The sequence below is a fragment of the Anopheles stephensi genome, chromosome X (assembly GCF_013141755.1).
Source record: "Anopheles stephensi strain Indian chromosome X, UCI_ANSTEP_V1.0, whole genome shotgun sequence".
In the NCBI taxonomy this organism is placed as follows: Eukaryota; Metazoa; Arthropoda; class Insecta; order Diptera; family Culicidae; genus Anopheles; species Anopheles stephensi.
This window is the reverse complement of record NC_050201.1, coordinates 4,203,658-4,219,621: the sequence shown is the minus strand read 5'-3', so window position 1 is coordinate 4,219,621 and position 15,964 is coordinate 4,203,658. Positions and strand designations below refer to the sequence as shown.

At 45.3% G+C, this 15,964-nt stretch overlaps 2 protein-coding genes across 3 annotated transcripts in view; one reads left to right on the top strand and one right to left on the bottom strand.

The window, feature by feature from the left end:
* LOC118505205 (paired box protein Pax-1-like) overlaps positions 1–8,888 on the top strand; it is a 64,818-nt gene extending 55,930 nt beyond the window's left edge. Inside the window, exons 1-2 of one of the 2 annotated variants that reach the window (XM_036040704.1) lie at positions 2,070–2,179; positions 2,840–8,888. In XM_036040704.1, the coding sequence (XP_035896597.1) occupies positions 2,923–3,867 (945 nt within the window). In that variant the 5' untranslated portion in view covers positions 2,070–2,179; positions 2,840–2,922 and the 3' untranslated portion in view covers positions 3,868–8,888. Of the gene's footprint in view, positions 1–2,069; positions 2,180–2,839 lie in introns of those variants that run through there. The other variant, XM_036040693.1, reaches the window with a different exon arrangement.
* A 4,048-nt stretch (positions 8,889–12,936) lies between these two features.
* On the bottom strand, positions 12,937–15,333 carry LOC118505200 (high affinity copper uptake protein 1). Its single transcript, XM_036040680.1, has 3 exons — positions 14,717–15,333; positions 14,458–14,651; positions 12,937–13,227 (listed from the first exon to the last, which is right to left on the bottom strand). The coding sequence occupies exons 1-3, from the start codon at positions 14,774–14,776 to the stop codon at positions 13,026–13,028; spliced, it is 456 nt and encodes a 151-aa protein (XP_035896573.1). The 5' UTR covers positions 14,777–15,333; the 3' UTR covers positions 12,937–13,025.
* Positions 15,334–15,964: the final 631 nt, after the last annotated feature.

Genomic DNA, 15,964 nt, shown 5'->3' with positions numbered 1-15,964 from the left:
TCAGATGAAGAGGATCTTCGTCTGTCAGTCGCAGGATGCAGCACAGCGTAGAATATCCTTCGTGTAGATTCTACATCTCTCTCTCTTTCTACCTTGCACGAAAAAAAAAAACAAAAATCTAGGATTGCGCTGACTTTCAATCGTGGTTTTTCCCTCCCAAAGGTTCAGTTGAAACGGTGAAAATGGTAAAATGGTATATCTCATCGCGCGCGCGGCGTTGCGGATTTGATGCGCTCCGTTCAACCGTGAAACACTATCCATCTCGCTCACCGCGGCTCTCGTGTGGTCTCTCTGTCTCTGGTAAAGCGCCCTTCGATAGATATTGCTCATCCCTTCCCGTATCTCGTCTGTGGCGATATCCCTATACACCGTACGCATCAGAAACAGAGAGAAGGAAGATGGTAGCAAAAATACCAAGTTCACGAGATAATGTTTGCCGCCACATTGTTTGGAATGTTTTTCTCCGCTTTTTTCTTTTCACTTTCGGTTATGCTTCACCTCTCCGAATGTTTATCCAAAAATGTGCGTGCGTGTGTGGTTTTAGGACGGCGGTTTGCGGTTTTAGCCTCCAGCAGCAGGCGCCATTTTGAAGATTCACCAAATATTACTGTTACCAGAGATACATTCATTTTCCTGAATATTCTTGGTTTCGGTTAAAGAGTCGTTGTTCTTTCCGTGTGCAGAAACGCAAACGGTGATGTTCCTAAAATGGAAATAAAATAATTAAACCCGCGTCGAGCACAAAACCTTCCACAGAATTGCATGCTTACCCGCGCGATCGTAGCAGCCAAAATTCGTTGTAATTTCCAACACACATTCACCCTCCGCTGCCGAGTGAATTTCATCCGAGTGAAACCGTACACGCAAATCGTTGCTTCTCTGTCACACACTACGCACAATATTTCCGCTGAAGGGCTGAACACGAACAGTGAGCGAGAAAACACCACCGAAAAAACAGGCCCGGTTTGGGGTATTGCATGTGAGTGAGCGGGACCGAACGATGCTCAAAATGAATCAACGCGCGATGGCACGCTGGTGCGTGTGAAGAGACGCACACGATCGAAAAAAAACGCGCCACACATTCGTTCGCACACCTCGAACGCATTTCTCGGGAAAAAACCGCCACGCTTCCCGCACAAACCTAACCCTCTAACATCCGCGGAATGCTTACAATCGGGCGCAATATGATTTGAAGCACGCATTTCCCGTATTGTACGATAGAAATATGAAGCAAATATGTAACAAAATAACAATTATCTTAGATAGCGCCAAAGCGAATATCGGGGGTGGGGTGCTACTTTGCAACATCCGGATCCGGTGATCTGTTCTTTAATGGAGGCATCAATTATTCGCACCCTGCCTGCTTTGATTCTTGCGCCACATAACCTTAATCATTCTATTACTACTTACACGCTCAATCAAATTGCTACCGGGTGTGATCGACTCCACGGGGGGGAAAAAATAGATCCGTATTACAAAAGGGCCACACAGTACTGTGGAGACAGAGCGCGAGAGAAAAACGAACCCCCGTTTTGACGCCCTTTTTTACTAAGCGCGAAGAAAATTTCGTATCGCACTTACCTTTGTTCGCACCCGCAGAACACGGACGCTCCATCGTATTAAAACACTGCATTGGAAACACTTACTCACATTAAGAAAAACCACACAGAAAACAGAACTTTTTCACTAAACTGAAACGAATTACATTTATGAACTCGGCTAAGTTAAGCAACTCGCCCAAACCGTGCAGGAAGAGCGTGCTGCAACCGAAGGGATTCACTGAAGCAATGATGATTAGCCGTGGCCAAATGGAGCCAAAAGGACGCCACTGTATGTGACAGGTAGCGATGTTGCTAATGACGTTTCACTAATCCGTTCCGCTCCGATTCAAATATTTGATCGATATCAGTTGACCTTTAAAAAAAAATTCCAAAAAAGGTATTTTTTGGTGTTAAAAAACTGCGTAAGCAATTTGTGTGAATTTTAAAATTATTTTCATTGATATTATGGCAGAAATAAAAGTTAAATTCAACATTTAAGGGTATTTTGTTGTTTTGTGCCGTGATTTGATATGTTTGTTTACCAAGTGACAATGTAAACAAAGGCACAGCGGAGCGGTTAATAAAATTCTCCTTATTTAATTCCGTTTTCTGATCAATTTTCACCGTGAATTTATTGTGTAAAGTATTCCAATGCATTCACTTACAACTCTGGTCCACAAATCTGCTTCTATATCTGGGGTCTCTTGCTCTCTCTCCGATCGTCATTCAAGGTTAGGGTGCGCATTTGGCGCAGCTCATCTTGCAAGACATTTTCACCAGCTCGTGCGGTCCCGTTTCCCGCTGGGCGCGTATAGCACATCTTGCACAAGTGCACAGTAAAACCCTGGTGTCACCCGACACGCCGACACTCCATCCCTTGGCTTTGATCTCCGTACGCACGAACACCGACACCGTCGGCGATTGCTAAGCGGCCGCAACGCGCATTTACAGTTTTCCGCCGACGTACGTTCATTAGGGAAATTGATTTATGGCCGTACGGTTCATCGCCCGGTTTCTCCGTGACGGGCTGACGCACCCGGTTGCCGGTGTCCAGTTACTGCGCCTGGCGTAGGCTACCACCGGCTTCCGGGGATAGCTCCGTGTTCTGTGCAGGCTTCGGTGGAGCTCTGGCAGTAGCAGAATAAATTCTGCTTGGGAAAACGGGTGACCCCCTTTTTTTCTGCGCAACTGACCCCGATTCAGGCAGCGGCCGCGTACGCGTACACTTCCGGGCACGAACCGGGCATCCTATTTCAACGCCGCAACTGATCATTGTTTTTCTTGTCTTCCCCGCACAGAGAACCAGGCACAGCAGTACGGCGAGGTGAACCAGCTCGGCGGTGTGTTTGTGAACGGCCGGCCACTACCGAACAGTACGCGGATGCGAATCGTGGAACTGGCCCGGCTCGGTATCCGACCGTGTGACATCTCCCGCCAGCTGCGGGTCAGCCATGGTTGCGTGTCGAAGATACTAGCACGCTACCACGAAACCGGCTCGATACTGCCGGGCGCGATCGGGGGCTCGAAACCGCGCGTCACCACACCGAAGGTCGTCACGTACATCCGGGAGCTGAAGCAGAAGGATCCGGGCATATTCGCTTGGGAGATACGGGACCGTCTGCTGTCGGATGGGGTGTGCGATAAGAACAACGTACCGAGCGTTAGCTCCATCTCGCGTATCCTGCGCAACAAGCTGGGCAATCTGGCCCACCACCATCACCATCACCCGCACCATCCGCACGCAGGTTCGGGTGGGGGCGGTGCCCATACGCCTCACGCACCCGCCCACCTGTACAATTCGATCTATCCCTCCTACCCGTACACGGCCGGTTCGCTCAAGTCGGAAATGTCGTGCGGGGGCAGCCCATCACCACCGACCGGTGCGACGCCTATCCGTAGCCCGCACGCCCACTGTCCCTGGCCCTCGTCCCACTCCGTCACCGATATACTGGCGAACGTGCACCATCAGGCGACGGTCGCGGCCCTGCGCAACGGTGGCACACCGACCTCCCAGTGTCACACGACCCCACCACCAACGTCCGTCGGTGGACAGCTGATGGGGGGCGGCGGCGGATCGATGAACGGTACCACCACGTCCTCGCCGGCGTCCGCTTCGGCGGCGGCTGCTGCAGCGGCGGCCGCAGCAGCTGCTGCCGCTGCCGCCGGTAATGCGGCGGTGGCGATGCACCAGCACCACCATCACCATCACCACCATCAGATGCAGGAGTCCGTGTCGCCGCAGTCACCCAACTCGTACAACTACTACATGTACCTGCAGAGTGGCGGCATGCATCACGGTGGGTTGGCCAGTGCATCCGGCTTATAGGTTCCTTTCTTGACCCGCGCGTCCGACGAGCGATAGGTGAGGGCGCAGGTATCTGCGGCAGTCCAACCACCGGCACCCGGCAGAAATACCAACCTCGGCACATGTCCTAGCAGCGACACTCCATATCCCGTGACACATGTGTGTGGTCAAACACTGTGCTAATGCGCTAACACTAGTTTGCTAAGTTTATCGATTAGAGATACCAGAACCGCTTAATTTAACACGCGCTAACTTACTCGTAAGGTTTTTCTTCTTTTTTTTTGTATTTTCGTTAACACGTTCGAAGCAACTATTCAATAATCCGCTACACGGCAAGACTAGAACTACGTTCTTGTAAGCTGTGAATCCCCATACACAACGCCTACACCACAGCAGGTTTTGTGAGGCACAGACTCTCCAGTTTTTGGAACGCTATATTTCGGCGCGCACTTGGTTTTGTTTTAAAACACCCCAGCTTTCGCAATATTGCCAATACACCTTGGCCGACAGGAATGGCCTCCGTAAATCGGTGGCCCACGAACACGCGGATCGAAACTCCCGACGGGGTGCAAAACTAGACCGGTGAACATTAAACTAACAAAACAATGGAAAACTAAAGTACAAAACGCAATGTGGAACAATTCACTCGACAGGGAGAGCGAGCTTCTGTGTGTGTGTGTTGGGGGGAGAATGAGAGTAGCAGAGATATAAAAGGCATGAGCATACATAGCAAGGATATTTAAGAGGAGGTTCGTGTATTAGGAGAAAAATCAATCAGTTATCAAACATTCAATCAGAGAGCAATCTTATGAATTTCGCGAAACAAAAGTTCTTGTATATAGGTGAGCTTTTTTTTAATTCTATCCTTCTGCCCTGAGCACGTGGTGCACTAAGGCCACGGGAAGAAACATTTTTAGACTCACCAGTGGTCCAACTCGTGTCCTCCCGGTGTGCGAGACATGCTCTGTAACTCAAATGGTTGTTTGCAATGTTTCGTTTCTTGGTTGTACGCTAACATTGGCCGCCGTTTGTAACCCAGTTTCCATCCATTTTTTTTTATTCCCTTTTTTTTGGTTGCTTTTCCCCTTGTAGCGGTAGCTGGAGCCGATACCTTCCGTGCGTTCGTTGAGTAGGGTTTAAGATTTCCCGCCAGATGATGCGCGCTACGATGCTGGCGAACACGAAACAATATTTACTAACAACACACACCAGTAGCATTGCAAAGGCAGTCCGGCAGTCCAGCCAACAGTGTAAACAGCAACCAAACCGTGACCTCAAAATATGTAACCGGTAAACCTTATGAAGCGAAACGCAACTACAGTGCAAAAACATATAAAACTTTAAACCTGAAACTTCCACCCGGCAAACATCCGCCAACGAGCAATACCGGGTCAGAGTTGAGGAAACCACAGAAACAGTTTCTCAGCATGGAGGCGGATGTTTGTTGGGCCGGGAGCTTCTGGGAGAAATTACTAAAGTACAACAAAACCACAGAATATCATTTAGCAAAGAAGAAAAAAAAACGTTTTAGCCGCGTATTTTGCGTAACATACAACCTGAAGAACATTTAGAAGAGCGAAAAAACAAAATGGAGGATAAAGAGTTAGCAATGGCGCAATTGCACTAGCGTACTTAGTAGTAGTACCCGAAGGATGTAAGGGTGAGAGAAGAAAGGAACGGAAGTAAACAATAGATTTTAGTATTACGAGTACTAACCACACCACTAACACGACTACTACCACTACAGAAGAAACAAGCAACAACTCGCACCAACAACAGTCAACAAGTAAACTGTGACTACTACTACTACCATTTTTTTAAACATACAAGTGTCATCATAGCTACTGTCACTGCTAGTAGACAAATTGCAGAAACGGGGAGGAATGAGGGATGAGAGAGAGAGAGAGAGAGAGAGAGCGAAAAGGAGGTAGAGAGCAAACAGGGACAGCAAGCCAGCTATATCCACTGATGTCTGGCGTTGATGGTGGACGAAAATGTGAAGCAATAACAACTCTACTACCTTATATCAGCAGCCTGTGTTATGCCTGGGGAGGCTGGTGGCGGTTTTTGTTTTTTGGTCTTCTCTCTCATCTCCAGTTGTACAGGAGTTTGACAGCTCGCTGATGGTTGCACGGGAATGGTGAAAGGACGCAGGATAGGCTAGAAAGGAGCAGGTGTTATATGGTTGAGGTGACAGCAAAAAAAAAAAAGAATGGAGAGAGTAGCGAGGAGGTACAAGGATTTATATAAATGCATACGTATAGAAATATATATACATAGATATATATGAATAGATTTATATTTATATATATACATTACATATATATATTCAAACACATATTGATAGTGGTGGGGCAAGCGCGAGAAGCAAGTGAAACTGACAGTTTACGATCGTTTGAGGAACGATAGTACACGATAGAGTAGGTACGTTAGTATGAATGTGTGTGTGTTTGGCATTCACAAATGTCTCAAATAGTGGGTGCGAGAGTATGAGTGGCGGAGCCAGAATTGAGAAAGCTTTGACTCTTGGAACTTTTTGGGGTTCCCCATGTAAACAAGACTCCTTGTCGATAAGGTGTCTAACAAAATAAGTTCTCCAACTGCGAGATATGGAGAATGGTAGATCAGACCTCTCAAAGGATGAGGTCTCTTGGTAGACTAGCATACCTTTGAATATCGAGTCTTCGCCGATCTTGATCGAAAGAGTCTCTAAAACCTCTCGCAACGCAAGTCACCTCTGACGATATCTCTTCGTGATTAGGTCACTTAGATACTGAGGCCTCTGCATAACGAAGGTCGCTTGTGCAACTAAAATCAACCAAGGAACGCAGGTCGACTCCGACGAAATCTCTTGGTAGTCTTAGTCGACCTTGAATATTGAGGCCTCGTCCATTATAAGGGCTCTTGAAGGACAAAGTCTCTTGAATGACTATATCCCTTGGAATGCAAGTCGTCTCTGACGATATCTCTTGGTAAAGTAGGTCCTCCTTGGATATTGAGTCCTTCAATTTCAATCTCTCTTCAGATAGACGAAGTCTTTATGAGCGACAAGATCCTTCGGGAATGAAGTCTTAGGACCCTTTGGACGTTAAGAGGAACCTTGGTAGAGGATCGCTTTGCCGTCTATCTCACTCTGCCGACTATTTTGATGTGTGATGAACGGATGTGTGAATGGGTGTATGGGCAATGGAAGAATACAAAAACGGAGGTTTTGATATGTTTTTGATCAATTATCGAACTCACAACAGAAAAATTGTGCGTGATGTGTGTAAAAGAAAAATGGAGCACTAGCAGTAGAAAGGCAAAACAGCAACAGTAATAAAACAATTCAAGTAAACGCGAGTAAGAGAGTAAAGGCGCTTGCGAGGTAGTATTTAAACTATAGATAAATATTAACACTAAAGTATATGTATATTATAGAACTAATGATGTATCTCAAAACAAAACAAACAACAAAAAAAACAGATGTGTGCCTTTTTCTACCGAAATGAAATGCAAACTGTGCTTTGCGTAAGCGCGAATACTAAACAAAACTGATCGAAACCAACAACACAACACCGCAGAAAACACTAACAAACAAACATGGCGTACTGTAACATGTAAACAATAGTGGAGAGAACACCGTGGTACGATTCGCAGTAGTTCAACGAGAAAGCTCTCCAAAACAACGGCAAGATACAGTAAATTAGGAGCACGAAGGATGGTTGGCCGTGCGGGGTAGCTTGAACGGGCCTTAATCTCACTCTCATTGCTAGTCTGCTCGCAAATGGGCAGAACCATTAAACAGGGTTCGAGTGAACCTATAGCCACAGCAGCACCTGCTGCAAAACACCATCTGGAGCTGGATGTTTGATATAAGTACGGTTTTGCCGAGAATAGACCAGCGAGAGTGGGTGACTAGTGGCAATGGCAATAATAGCGCAATATGACCCACTTCGCCCCTATGCCCCTTTTTGGCGTCTGTTTAGACTGTATTTAGACCGAGTGGAAAGGCGGGTGATGTGGCAGCAACAAGCAGAAAACCGCAGAAAAACATACGATCATCAAACACGTTTCGTTGCTGATCAGGGCTGGACGCTTGGGCGTCGAGCGTCAAAGATTTGTTACAAACGTTGCGGTATTCCTCACACCCGGCTTTTTTTTTTACATGGAAAATGAGTAAGGTTAGGTACGTGCTCTTTTCACCGGCACTATGGGTCCGTTCGGTGACTAGTGGTTCCCTTCATCGTCTAGGACAGGCTCCAATGCTTCCAGTGAGTTGGCGATGGGATTGACACCCATCTGGCACATACTCGCTCGATCGTCACTTGACAAGCAATAGTTAAATGACGTTTAATTGATCACTTCATGAGTCCATTACTTTCACCACTCAGCCTACGCGTTACTAATCATCCTTTCGGTCTCCTGAGGCACGATTCAAGCAATCAAACTGATGCAAATCCAAATCCAAATCCATAAACCACACGAAACACACGAGCTTGACGTTGACGGTGAATGTCAACAGAGAGAGAGAGAGAGAGAGAGAGAGAGAGAGAGAGAGATAGAGCGATTGCAAGCAGCGAGAGTGCGAGTGAATGAGTGATTGCGTGTATTTTTCGCGAGTGAGTGAGACAGTAGAGGGACAAGATCGTAGCTGTAATAGGGTTTGTGTTTTTTTGTTTGTTTTTGGATAGTTAAAAAAGAAAGGCGTAAATTACATGGGGAACCTTAACCTCAAATTGAAAGCAATCTCCTAGCGGGTCATGGTGATGATGATCGGATTTCTCAACTTCGGTTTTTCCTACCCACTTGTGCGCTCCCATTTTGCACAAAAATTTGCAACCAGGGGAGGGGGGGGGGGGGAATCAATATCAGAAAAGGGAATAAACCTGTATGTAAAAAGAAATGAAAAAGAAGATTTAAGAATGTGAAGAAAAAAAACAAGAGATGAAAATAGTGAATTGTGTATCTAAAAACAATTTTATTACTAGCAGCGTAGGTAAGACCAGAGCGAATATCATTGTGTGGAAATTAAAAAAAAAAAAACAACCAAGCGAGAGAGAGACATAGAAACAGAAAATAAAGCGTAAATAACATACAAAAACAGTCAACTTGTAGGAAAAAGTAACCAAACAAAAAAAAATGGCGAAAAAAAAATGTAACAAAAAATAGATAAACCAAGGACAGCAATAGATATACATATATAGATATTTATATTTTTTAGCAAACACAAAAGAACAAAAAATACCTTTTTCGAGTACGAAACAGTGAAATCAACACGAACAACAAACACCGTACAATAGAACCTCATGGCAGGAATGACAGGAAAACTTTTTACCTCAAATTTTACAATCGATTTTGTGTCGCGATGGACGAAAAAAAAAACGCGGTAACACACAGATACTAATCTAATGCACTCGCACATCGGGAAAAATCGTTAAATGATTGCAATACAAACTAAAAGCAAGTAGTAATAGTACGATTGAGAAGGAAAGAGAAAACCGAGCAACAGCAAAAAGAAAAAGCAACACCTGAACCTGGTAGGAAGAGCAACTATGTTAAGGACGTATGAAAGTGTAGCATGAAGCAAACAAATTGTGCATTTGAATGTGAACAGCGCAACCGAACGAGCCAAGAGTGAAAGGGCAAAAACGAGAAAAAGAGGTGTATGAAAGAGACAGAGAGAGAGAGAGAGAGAGAGAGAGAGAGCGAAGAACAACACATCCAAAAAAAATGCAAATCGTAAAACACAAACTGGTTTTGCATGGTTTTTTGATACAATGTAATTTATATTTAATTTAGTTTAATGTGGAAAAACAACATATAGCGCATACATAAATGCAAATGCAAACAACACAAACACACACATCCACTCACCGTTGGAAGTTTGAAGTACATTAATAAGCAGCAGCGTGGATGTACAAAAACACTTACACACACACAAACACACACACACACACAAGCATACAGTATAAATCTATATTTTACATCCACGAGTCCGAGTACGCAGAAGAAAAAAAACAGCACACGGAGCGTGGAGATGCGGGGGGCTACGGGGAAGGTAGGAAGCGGGGGAAACGAGGAGGGTTAAATTAAGCAAAACAAAAACCCTAAAAAGTAATGATAATGAAATAATAAAAAGTGGTGCGAAAAATGTGAAAAATTCAAAAACCAGACCATGTGTCGCGTCTGTTAGCCGTTCTTATTTGATCGTCGCATGGCGTTTGATCGCTTGGGTGCTGAAAGAAATATTTACGGGTAAGTTTCGGTGCGCCCAAAACACTACTTACTGATGGTAAAATTTGCTGTGTTTAGCTCTTGAGTACCAGTGTTGTTAGCTTTTGTTACAGAGCAAAAGCAAAATAAAACTGCAAGAAAGAACGATTTGCGGTTGCGGAAACGATCCCTTGCGTGATCGGGAGGTGAAAATGTCTGTTTCCCCTAACTTTAGTGGGTCATTTCAGCGGAAGTGACCTTTTTCCTTCGCCTTTTTTCTCCTGTTTTGTCGCTCTCTGTCCCTTTCTCGTTTCTTTCTCTAATAAGGGTTGGCTGGTTTTTGGGTGTGCTGGGATACGAGATTTTGCGATCCGATGTTTTTATCGATACGATCGAATGATATGTAGCGGAACTTCAATGTGCGCGGTACGGTGCTTAATCCGCTTACCGGATGGATGGTGAGAAGCTGGCAACGGAAAGCAGAGGACAGAGAACCGATGACCCGTACCGGAATATGGAAAATTGCAAAACCCCCTGCAATTTGGTTGTGTCTGCGAAATAGAAATAAACAACGCATTACATCACACCTTTTCGGGGTGAAACGCGTGTGTGAAAGCGAGAGAAGGATAAACATAGAGAAATACTTACAGTAAAACGTTTCGAATTAGGTAGATTAGAATGTGAAAATTTGTTTGGTATGAATAATTTACCGTACCCGCTGATAGAAATTATTTCAAAAAAGAATTGTTACCGTTAATGTCATCTGGGAGCTGTTTTAGATTTGAATCTTCTTTTCCTTGCCCTCGTACGGCGTTACGCCTAGTGGGTAGGCAATCGTATAGCATTAGCGCTTCGAAGTGCTGATTGAGCATCGTGTTGGGTGTGTGAGTAAAAGGTGAGCGTTTTTATTTACGATTTAATTTAAAATTTTAATTTTATTTGAATTTTACTTTAATTGAAAGATTAGCCATGTAAAAAAAAACGATTGAGCAAAAATCCATATATTTTTTTTTTATTCATAAAGAACGGCCTGGCCGTATTGTTAAAAATCCATATTTGGTAGTGACAAAAAACTGACCAATAATGATCCGATTTTCTTATTTAAATGATCATAGACCCCATTATTAGTCATATCATTTATAAAGTAAAAAAGGCCGATTCGTATGTACCGAAGTGCGTAATTAACGAACGGCACTTTGCGTACACTTTAACCGCTCCTTAGCCGGTACTTGCAGCCGAGAAACGGGCCAGTAAACGAGATGTCCTGCTGTTTTGGCACCATGGTGAGCGGTCGATGAGCCGCATCCCTTCCCGCCCAACCAAAGGGCCAACGTACGCTTGACATCTCCCACACCATCTCCCGAATCCCCTAGCAACCGAAGCGATAGATTCCCTCCCGTCATTTATTTCCCACCTTACCACCTTACGATATCTAAGTTGCTGGTGTTGCAGGTAAGATGATTACCACACGCCACACGGTACTGCAACGCGAGGTGTTTTCCCACCACCCGGGACAGGAAGGGTGGCCACTTGTCTGGCCGGAAAACTGCCTGCTGTGACTGTGGCGTAGAACACGTCGGTAACGGTAGGGCGTTGCCAGGACGCAATATCTGTGCGATGCAATCGAATTGCGATCATCCGAGCAGCCAGGGCGGGCAAATGGGCACCATAAGCGGTGTAAGAATAATGAGCTGGTCGGGGTGCTAGGTGCGGCATTTGGCCGTAACCATTGCATTGCAATTAACAAGATACGCCCCGATGAGCGTACCGGCCGACGGGGCTGTGAGGGCCGACGGGTTCGAAGTGCAAGTGACGAGCGGGGATCAGGATGTCCCTTTTTTGGAGTGTATGTGATATGGTAGATTTAATTTTGGTTAAAGAAAAAGGCCGACATACTGCTGCTCATAGTGAAGCTAGGTTCCGAGAGTGGATTCGACGTGGAAACGTTGACGAGTTAATAATTGCAAAAAAAAAAGCTCTCTTTATTGTTTTCTTCTTCAAGCTTATGCTCATCGAACTTATTCTATTATCTCATGACACTATCAAACATAATTCTTTACCAGCATGATCATATCAAACTCCTAACCCATTTAAACAAGGCTGCGTACATCTGGCTGCATCCGTGCTCCTCGCTTCACGGATTGCCTGCATTTAGGGGCATTTTAACGCAGAAAGCGGAGCGATGAGAGAACAGAGTCTTTTCGGCTTAAGATTTTGCATTCCAGGTTTTACACAGCCAATCGTCTTCGTTAAGCGCCTGATTGTTTTCACCAAATTTTAAATTGCCCTCGTATACCTGTTATTTGGCATCATAAATATAAAAATGGCATAACGAACATTAAATCGGTCAAACAAAATATGTTGTTTGGTGGATTATTTTGGCTCATCAGAGAGATATGAGAACAAATGAGAGAGAATCGCGAGAAAGTTGAGAGAAAATCGAGAGAAATAGAAATAATTACAAATTGAGAGAAAATCCAGAGAAAAATGGAGTAGAAATGAGAGAGAATCGAGAAAAAAATCAGAGGGAATTGAGAGCGAATCGAGAGAAAATCGATTGCGAATCGAGAGATCTCATTTCTCTCTAAATTCTCTCTTGATTCTTTCTTTTATTTCTCTCACATTATTCTCTCAACTCTTTTACGATTATTTCTCATTTTTCTCCCAATTCGCACACGATTATCCCTTATTTATCCTTGTTTATCTCTATTTAAACAAAATAACCGGCAAAATAACTTACTTTGTTTGGTGAATCCAAATATGGTGAAAACATTCAGGCGCTTTACGATGACTGATTGGTCGTGCAAATCCTGTAATGTAATGTGCCTAAATTTCTGCAACGCAGTTGTACAAAATCCATTTTTTTCTAAATACACAATAAAGCATAGACCAAAATACATTGCTCGCGCTTAAGATTTATTGTTAAACCGAAAGTTATAAGTGGGAGGTCTCATCAGGATAGTGTTAGAGGGGTTTGGGTTCACTCAGTTACAGTGCTCGGTCGGATCGACGGAGCTGTTCCGGACCCAGCCAAACACGTAGTAGCCGCACATCGCGCCCAGCACCACCGCCAGACAGAGCCAACAGTTGTACGTCATCACGATCAGCATCAGGATGTAGGAGACGCTCACCTGCACCAGATGTAGCAGCGTCTGTATAAGATGCACACGGCAGAGCAGTGCTTGTCTGTGTTGAACGAACGAACAAAAAAAACAACCCAGGCAGCAATGTTAGTACGCAAATCGGACTGTCAAAGGAGCTGTCAGCGATTAAGTATAGGAGTTTTGTTTTTTTTTTCTTTACGAATTTCATTCATCGAAGCGTAACGTCAATGGGTGGCTTTTCCACAGAGAAAGAGGTCTCGTTATTCCCTGTTGTTTCCCCCTCTATCACCGTTACGGAAGGATCAAAAGAAATGATGAAACATTTTCAACTGCTCCACACTCGAAACCGGGCGTGTGCTTCGCAAGAGCCACCAAGGTTCAAAAGAAAAACGGACCGACCGATTCTCCACGGTTCCTTTAAGTTGTGACGCACGACCCGTTTGGATCATTTGAAGAATCACCTTTTGTTTACGACCCCTTTCGGTCCAGAAAAAAAAAACGCCCGTCAAAAAGAGGGTGGTGTACATCAATCGGTTCGCCATCTTTGAGCATTCGTTTGATTTTGCAGCAGCTTTTTGAAGACTCCACTTGCAGTGTAAGGTTAAGGTGAAAACCGATCACCACAAACACCTCATTAAGTAGAGCTGTGTGCACCAGCACAGTATGTACAGGTGGTCCTTGTTTCATAAATTCTATCCTCGTGCGCACGTTCCAGGCTACAATGGCCCGAGCGAGTGTGGAACCGCTCAGAAAACGTGTGTCAAGTTGCAGTGCGCAAAATGAGGAGCATTCCAAATTAATAAATCGTTTTATTTGATCCATTGACAACAACGTGTGCATGAGTGCTCTCTCTCCCTCTCTCGCTCTTTCTCGATCTTTCTCTCGGTCATACACCCTCAAGTAGGGCACCACAAAAGAAAGCGAGATGAAAGCAAGCCAAAAAAAAGGTGCTCAAAAAGGAAGGAAAGGATTTCCATAAAAATCTGCCCTTCGCTTTCACACACACGCTCTCACTTCCGGGTTGCTCGGGGTTTTTTTTTTAATTTTACTTGACACGTGGCACGTCCATCGTCTGGACTCGTCCAAATTCCACGGTACATACGGCGAAGGTTTGCATTAATTTGCTACCAGTCCGGAATGGGTTAGCACCCTCGCTGCTATGGATCAATCGGACCGGAAAGTACCTTCGGAACTGTCAAACACAGTGCCAGAGTCGGTACGACTTTGGATAAGGGCTGGATACTGTGTACAGAGCGCGAGACAGCGCGCGCCCAACTTATCAGTTGTTGGCCCGAGGACGGCCGGCACTTACCTGAGCGTCCGCTTATCGTTGGTCTGGGCGCCTCGTTTCGCTGCATCGGAAAAGTGCAACAGCTCCCGACCATACTTGAGCCCTTCGTAGGCGAACGCTAGCAGAAAGAACCCGATGGTGGCTCCAACAAACGCACCGGCCTCGGTGGTTGCCCAGCTCGGGAACAGGATTACCTCGCAACTTCCTGCATGGAACTGGGAAGATGGGGAAAAGGGTTGAGCAGAGGTTCGGCCGCGTTTCGGCAACAGCCACTACCTACCGACATCTGCATAGGGCAGGCCATCTCCATATCATCCGGTCCGCCATGATTGTGATCCATTGTTGATCGTTGGAGTTGATAGGTTGCAACTTCGAAACACACGCACTCACACTTAGCACAAACAACTTCAAGGACTTGAAGGCGTTACCCGTTACAGGCGAAAGCGGCGACTGGACTGCGTGCCGTTCCGTAATGTCCGAATGTCTTTTAAAGCCTCACACAAGTGCAAATAAGCGGTAAAGCGGTCGGATGCAATCGATTAGGCTCTCGCTGATTACCGCCGTCTTTCGTGGTGCGGACGGTCGATAAACGCACCTGAGACGTGGAGTGCTGATAACGGGATGCTACTAAGGTGTGCTGGTGTTATCAGGTGCCGGTATGGGGGCTTCTTTCTCTCCGATGTCTGACCCGCATTAGGGTGAGAAAATTGGAACGTTACATGTTCCGGTGTGTATGTGTGTGTGGGGGAGCAATTGTATTGTAGGTATTGTTGGCAGTGATCACCTCGCTGACGCCTAGGTCCAAACTGTACGGAGTTCATCGCAAGACAATCGGACCCGTGCCTACGACACACCGGTAAGACCGAGGGTGGTACATCGATAACAGCTTGCTTCTCTGCACTACTGCCTACGGTGTTGGACACAGCTTTCAAGCAGCTTAGAGCCGTGTGCAAAACCCGAACCGTACGGAACCCGAGCGACGAACATGTTGGTGCCGTGTGCAAAACCACGGCAAGCCTTCCCACATCTCAGCATCTATCATAGTTAAGCGTCGATAATTGGAGCAAACGGGTTGTTGCCAACGGTCAACCGGTGCCTGTTTTGGGCTAAACCCGTGTTGAAGTGGAATCCGGATTGCTATTTTTGGGATGACTTGCGCTTTGCGTAGCTGAGGTGCAGTGAGAACAACTCTTCTACCTTGAAGGGAATATTTAAATGAAATTCAATGTGTAGAAGGGAAAAAAAACAATAACGCTTCAAAATTATGATAATATCGTCTAATTTAGCTTAAAAGCTAATAAAGCTAAATTACTGGCTGCCTAAGCTAAAAGAAGGACTTAGTCAGCTTGAAGTTGTCAGCTGGGCAGTGAGAATAGCAAGCGCATTGCATACCGCTCAGGAACGATGTTAAGGATTGCATACATTCAGGGTGTTATTTTAAATACTTTCTTAGCAGATAGTTTTCCTTGCGGAAATTCGATAAAGCGATGAAAAAGCATCATAATTACGACCTTATAGAGTACGTATA

Excerpts from the sequence above, each read along its gene's own strand:
- LOC118505200 (XM_036040680.1), bottom strand. The coding sequence starts at position 14,776 with ATGGATCACAATCATGGCGGACCGGATGATATGGAGATGGCCTGCCCT. Across the intron at positions 14,652-14,716 it reads CCTGCCCTATGCAGATGTCG|TTCCATGCAGGAAGTTGCGA; the intron begins GTAGGTAGTGGC and ends CCATCTTCCCAG. Across the intron at positions 13,228-14,457 it reads AACGATAAGCGGACGCTCAG|ACAAGCACTGCTCTGCCGTG; the intron begins GTAAGTGCCGGC and ends CGTTCAACACAG.